The sequence below is a fragment of the Bactrocera oleae genome, chromosome 4 (genome assembly GCF_042242935.1).
Source record: "Bactrocera oleae isolate idBacOlea1 chromosome 4, idBacOlea1, whole genome shotgun sequence".
Lineage (NCBI taxonomy): Eukaryota > Metazoa > Arthropoda > Insecta > Diptera > Tephritidae > Bactrocera > Bactrocera oleae.
This window is the reverse complement of record NC_091538.1, coordinates 19918635-19925381: the sequence shown is the minus strand read 5'-3', so window position 1 is coordinate 19925381 and position 6747 is coordinate 19918635. Positions and strand designations below refer to the sequence as shown.

Genomic DNA, 6747 nt, shown 5'->3' with positions numbered 1-6747 from the left:
TTGCCACTATATATACACTTATAGACTTATGAGTATGTGTGTTAACATTTTCTCTAATTTTTTGCCCTATGTTCTTTCACATTTTATAGATGCCCTACTTTTAGTTTTTTACCTGGTTCCAATTTTATGCTGACAGTTTTTAAAAATATTTAAATTTTGGCTGGAAAGATGTCCTTGAACGTTCTCAAGCATTACGTCTCTGTCTGCTCATTTATAAACACATTACTAAATCACATATAAGGTTCTGCTTCCTCCGAACAAATTATTTTACAGATGATATTTCTTAATTATAGTAATTAATCAAGAATTCTTATAAGAACCAATCATAATTATTTTTATCGAATATCCTTGAATTCAAAGGATCTGGGTATGAACTCGAATGCACACGGTCGCATATTCGATTTAAATGAGTAACTCGCACTAGAATTACTTACTTACGAGATGCCTACCCTTAAAGAAGTGAACTTATTGCAAGTAAAATCTGCTCTCTTCTCTCTAACAGAGAATAACTTACGAAAACTTCATGTTGAAGGTCGCTTCATATTTAAATACAACTGATAAGCCTTCCAGGCTTAGATCGTGGTAAGGATAGAATTTGATAGGTGAAACTCCTCATTAACTCGAATCTCTGTGAGCTGCGCGAGATGATATCTCAAATGACAAAGTTTTCCATGCAAGCACTTGATTCCGACACTTCAGTTTTTATGGCAGCTATAGTGCTTCGGTATCGGCGGTTTCGACCAATGAACAGCTTTAATATCTATCATTTATTTATAAATTTTATAGGGTTTTCGATTATTCCTTCTTTTTGTTACAAACTTCGTGCCGAACTTAATATACGCTGTTCAGGGTATAAAAATTATCGATTTTCGACAAAGTTTAAGAGTTAAGTTAGTTCAAAATTGATTTTAAGTTCGAAGACTGCCTTTGGCAAGCAATATTAGAGATAGAGATCTCACAAACAGCCTATAAAGTTAAAACTACTGATTCATATACTGGTTATGAATAAATTTTTACAGCAAATAAATTTATTTTAAATCTCGTTTTCATCTAGCACCTCCTTGATTTAGTGTGTTATTTTTCCAGAAGCTTCGACACGTGGCCGAACAACCTTTTATTCAAACAACCAACGACTTAGAATGTCAGTCACCTGATTAACGCTTTAAAGCTAGCGCGGCTATATAATGTAAAGCAAAAACTATTTCAACCTACGCGCAAACAACACATACCGTACGTACTTCTAGGGCTTCCACATTTCATAGGGCAAATAGATGTTAACATTTTTCCATCCAACAGCACATTCAGTTGCCATTGGCGACTTGACGTATAAAGTGTGCGACCACAAAAATAAATTTACCGCAGAGAATAGAGCAAACTAAGTTAAATTAAGTGAATTAGATAGGAAAGGACCTGCAGGACCTCAGACGGTAGGCAATATGGCAGCTGCAGCACCGGCCGCCGCCGCTGCAGCACCAGATGGAGGAGCGACAGCTGTAGTGAATATTGCCGAAATCGCTGGCGAGGCGAATGTGATGAACTATATGAAGAATCGCTTGCGTAAGGGCGCGATGAAGCGGAAGGGTCTCATCGTAATAAATGGACATAAATTCGCGGTGCGCTTCTTCAAGCAACCGACCTATTGTGGGCACTGCAAGGATTTTATTTGGTAAGTGGAATATGAGAAATATGCAAAGCAATCGATAGTGTAGCATGCGTTAAGGGGTTTAGTGATTAGCGCTTGTTGCAACACCGCGCTAATTGAATTAGTTCTCGAAGCTTTTCTTTTGCTTGAGAAAAGTGTCAAATTTATTCTTGCTATTATTATCGTAATTTTCGTGTCCTTTTCAGGGGCTTCGGCAAACAAGGCTATCAGTGTGAAGGTGAGTTGGTTGTAGGCCAATGATTTTAAGCATAAATTAAAAATTTTGCCTACCTCAATAAAAAAATGCCACACAAAATATGGCACAGCTGCTTCACTTAATACTTCGTGTTTTTACGCTTCTTTCCAAGTCAGATTGTCGTTTCAATATTCATCAGAAATGCTGCAATTTTGTGATTTTCAAATGTCCTGGCAAGGAGACCGACATTGATGCTGATTGCTCGAAAGTGAAGCATAAATGGGAATCGACCACGTACACGACACCAACATTTTGCGATGATTGCGGCATGCTTCTGCATGGTGTCGCCCATCAGGGCGTCAAATGCGAGAGTAAGTGCGCAACTGACCAACATTTCTCACACTCACTTTTACTATTTCTTATTTGTGTTTCTCTTCTGTTGTAACAACCGCAGATTGCAATTTGAATGTGCATCACACTTGCAAGGAGAAGATGCCTCCGCTTTGTGGCGCTGATATTAACGAACTACGCGGCAAATGTTTGTTGTATGCGGAACTCAAGGGCAACACGCTGATGGTGGAGAGTAAGTATAATTTCGGATTTCATTTTTATGCTGCCCTTGTGCTACTATTTTTACGCTTTCAACTAATTTATGTGACATTTTTTCCATTTATTTAATTCACAGTCAAAGAGGCCACCAATTTGATACCTATGGATACTAATGGCCTAAGTGATCCATATATTGCTATTGCTTTGCATCCAGATCGTAGCGGTAAAACAAAGAAGAAGACTAAAACTATACAGAAGTGCTTGAGTCCGGTGTATAACGAGAAATTTACTTTGTAAGTATAAACATAGAATGCTAAAAAAAACTTGAGAACGCAGGACGCTGAGCTTTAAAGTTCACCGCTATTAGTTCTGCTTTAGAACTTTATTTGGCAAAACTTTGAGCTTTTAAAGATATAAACTTTCATAACATATTTATTTTAAATAACGGAGTTTATGTCGAGCTTTCATAATTTTAGAGATTTGATTAATTTTAATTTAAACCGACTTTTTTGCAGCTGAAAACGATGTGATTGAGAGTTAAGCTTTAAAGATCACCGCTATAATATTTAGAACTTTATTAGCAGAAGTTTGAACTTTTGAAGATGCAAACCTTCTACGCAAATTTTTTTTAAACATATCGAGCTTAAATAATTTTAGATATCTTTGATTCATCTTACAACCACAGTTTAGTAATATGTTTATTGTTAAAATTTTTTTAGTTTAACATACATATATATGATCAAGGAGGCATTAGAGATCATTCGTGGATTTAGCCTTAATATATTGAAAGTTGGGTTTCTCTAGATTCTCGAAACGGCTTCTCCAGTGTTGAGGATTTAAATTATATGGAACAGAAAGCTTATACTCACATATATATATAGACAAATTTAGCTTTTTTGAAGATATTCATTTTTATGCAACGTTTTCTACTTAAACGCTATTTTAAAGTTCTATTTGAAAAAGTTTAAAAGCTTTAAATGCGACTGGTGCATGAAAATATATTAATAGGGATATAGAATCTGAAATTACGTACAAGAAACAAAAACTTCACATTCTCATCATAGAATTTTTTTTGAAGCTTTGATTGAGAAAGTTTTTATTTTACTTATTCTAAATCTCTTATGTTATAACATGTCAGTGACCTAACGCCGCAAGATCGAGATAAGCGTTTACTGATCGAGGTTTGGGATTGGGATCGTACCTCGCGTAACGATTTCATGGGTTCCTTTTCATTCAGTTTGGAGGAGATACAGAAGGTAATAATTAGCGATAAATGTCGAAAAAACTTTAGATCTCTACCTTCGTGTTTAGGAAGCCATCGATGGCTGGTACAAGTTTCTCTCGCAAGTTGAGGGCGAATGCTATAATATACCATGCTCGGATCCGATCAACGATATAGCACGTTTGCGTGACGAAGTGCGGGTGAGTATACGTGATAACGATAACTGAACACATTCTTTACGACTTCTTCACTCAGTCGGATAAAAGATCGGACAACAAGCGTCGCATGGACAACAAGGATATGCCACACAACATGAGCAAACGTGATATGATACGTGCAGCAGACTTTAATTTTATCAAAGTGCTCGGCAAGGGCTCGTTCGGTAAAGTACTGCTAGCCGAACGACGTGGTACTGATGAACTTTACGCTGTGAAAGTGTTACGTAAAGATGTCATAATACAAACTGATGATATGGAATTGCCCATGACGGAGAAGCAGGTATTGGCGCTCTCGGGTAAACCACCATTTTTGGTCTCACTGCACTCGTGCTTTCAAACTATGGTAAGTGAGCTCTGATTGTTTTGTGTACGTTTGAGGTTATCCGCTTTTCATTTCAAGGATCGCTTATTTTTTGTTATGGAGTATTGTAAAGGTGGTGATCTTATGTATCACATGCAGATCTATGGACGTTTTAAGGAATCTATTGCTGTGTAAGAGTTTCGCTGTATTTCTTTGAAGAAAATTTAATTTTTAACCTTTCTTTAGTTTCTATGCCACTGAAATTGCAATTGCTTTATTCTTTCTACATGAACACCATATAATATATCGAGATCTCAAGCTGGATAATGTGCTGTTGGATGGTGAGGGCCACGTAAAGCTTGCCGATTTCGGTTTGAGTAAGGAAGGTATTGAAGAACGTGATTCTACCAGAACTTTCTGTGGTACGAATGTCTACATGGCGCCAGAGGTAAGATCTAAGAATTTGTTTTCACATTTTCAGCAATAATTTTCCTTTATTATTACTCATATAGAATAACTGTTCTTTTCATTTTAGATCCTAAACTATGAACCCTATAACCACACCGTCGATTGGTGGTCTTTCGGTGTTTTGATTTACGAAATGTTGGCCGGCCAAAATCCCTTCGAGGCTGATGATGAGGAGAACACGTTCAAAAATATCAAAGATAAGAAAGCAGTCTTTCCGAAGCACTTCTCCCAAGAGGCTATGGATGTGCTAACAAGCGTGAGTAATTTTTATATAAAGACATAAGCAGAGCTCATTCGCAGCATTATTTTTCCTTTGACAGTTCCTTGCTAAGAAGCCAAATAATCGCTTGGGTGCCGGGCGCTATGCGCGCTCTGAGGTTACCACACATCCATTCTTTAGGAATATTGATTGGGAAAAGGCGGAAGCTAAGGAAATGGAGCCACCTATTGTGCCGAAAATTGTAAGCTCTGCGTTTAAAGCTCACAGTCAATAAGTGATAATATTTCGTTTAATTTTAGAAACATCGCAAGGACATTTCGAATTTCGATAAAGCTTTTATTACTGAGAAAACTGACTTGACACCAACCGATAAGTTATTTATGATGAACTTGGATCAAAATGACTTTATAGGCTTCTCCTATATGAATCCGGAATTTATCACTATTATATAATATATAAATTTAAATATATACATATGTATTATAAATGTTTGAATGGCTCTTGATGATTGCAAAGGTTGCAAAGTGTTAAAGTGATGAAACTCTAAAAAACATATATTCTAAAACAGCTCGTTAAAAATTACCACTTTTACAAGACTACAGACGGTAGTAGCTTTACAGGTTTTTTTAGTACATATTTTTTGGTACGAAATTTTAGTACTATACTTTAGGGTTTAATTTTTTAGCAGAATAATAGTTAGTACAAATATTTCAGATTATTAATTTACTTATCTTTCCTATACAAACTGGTTTTTAGCACAAAATTATATGTCAAAAGAACTAAGTCTGTTAAAGTTAGTACTTGTATTATAACTTCTGTTGTTAAATTTTCATTCATTAGTGAAATTTTGTGAGTTTTGGTACAGAATAAACAGTTCAAATTCTTTTACTCTTAGTGTACTGAAAAGATGACGATAAGTTTTAGAATCTTCATCAGGTTTCCAAATTAATTAATTAAATTAATATTATCAGGTATTTAGTACTATCGAAAGCCGTTAATGATATCTCTCATTTTACGGACATATAAAGTAAGGAAACATTTTTTGGTATAAAAGCAGTTTTTAGTACATTTCCGGTTTTTCATTCTGATTGAAATATTTTTAAACGCTGTTCGTTGAATCCTTTTGGCCAATATTTTGTAGCACTAAGATTTAATAAGTTTGTAAATTACCTTAATTAAAGGTCTTTCTACAAAACGATATTTTAGTACAAGACTGCAATTTCAAATAGGTTTAAAGAATTATTTTAACCTCTTGCAGTGCTTAAAATCGAAACTAAAATTAAATACTAATGTTTTATAATGAGATGCCGAGAATGCCTTGCGACTTAAGTCCCTGCACTACGGCAAGGTGCCTGCCATTTGAAATAGTGTCTAGTCTAGATAGATATAGATTTGTATATACATTAATTTTTTCTAATATTTGTTGATAATCAGTGGATAGGCATATTTTCTCAGCCATCATGTTGAACTTATAACAAAATATACCAGACAACAATGTAAAAAAGTTTTTTAGAATGCTGGACTTTGTATAAAATATACAAAAATATATTTCTAGAAAAAATCGCATGAAACAAATATTAGTAGCGTAGTATCAAAGGAGCTAAAGACCCTTTTTATGTGGAAATGCAAGTAGATAAAATGCGACACCATAAGTTTAAATGCTTCTGTCTATTATCTCAGCTTTGCGATACATTTTAATTTGAAGGTGATGAGGTGAACTGTAACTTAAAGAAAATTACATTTAAGTGCTTTTTGGGATTTACTCAGCGCCGTTGGCAGCTTATGAAAGGTTTAGATATTAAGACAGACGGACGCATTTTTTTTTTTATTAAAAATTTAAATTTTTCATAGTTTCTGATATCTCGCTACATGTGTTCCTTTTTAATCAGATTTTGTTCTGTTGCGAAGAGTACTAAAGCCAGTTTATTAGA

General features: G+C 35.0%; 1 protein-coding gene across 1 annotated transcript; it reads left to right on the top strand.

Moving 5' to 3' along the window:
- The first annotated feature begins 1288 nt into the window (after positions 1-1288).
- Positions 1289-5307, top strand: inaC (inactivation no afterpotential C). The gene is made up of 13 exons (XM_014230292.3): positions 1289-1666; positions 1849-1880; positions 2015-2209; positions 2293-2421; positions 2524-2680; positions 3526-3643; positions 3699-3809; positions 3865-4170; positions 4228-4319; positions 4375-4576; positions 4664-4852; positions 4917-5057; positions 5116-5307. The coding sequence occupies exons 1-13, from the start codon at positions 1437-1439 to the stop codon at positions 5266-5268; spliced, it is 2055 nt and encodes a 684-aa protein (XP_014085767.1). The 5' UTR covers positions 1289-1436; the 3' UTR covers positions 5269-5307.
- Positions 5308-6747: the final 1440 nt, after the last annotated feature.

Bases quoted from the DNA above. Each gene is read 5' to 3' on its own strand.
- inaC (XM_014230292.3), top strand. From the start codon at position 1,437: ATGGCAGCTGCAGCACCGGCCGCCGCCGCTGCAGCACCAGATGGAGGA. The intron at 3,644-3,698 runs GTAATAATTAGC...CTTCGTGTTTAG, and splicing joins GTTTGGAGGAGATACAGAAG to GAAGCCATCGATGGCTGGTA. The intron at 4,320-4,374 runs GTAAGAGTTTCG...ACCTTTCTTTAG, and splicing joins TTTAAGGAATCTATTGCTGT to TTTCTATGCCACTGAAATTG.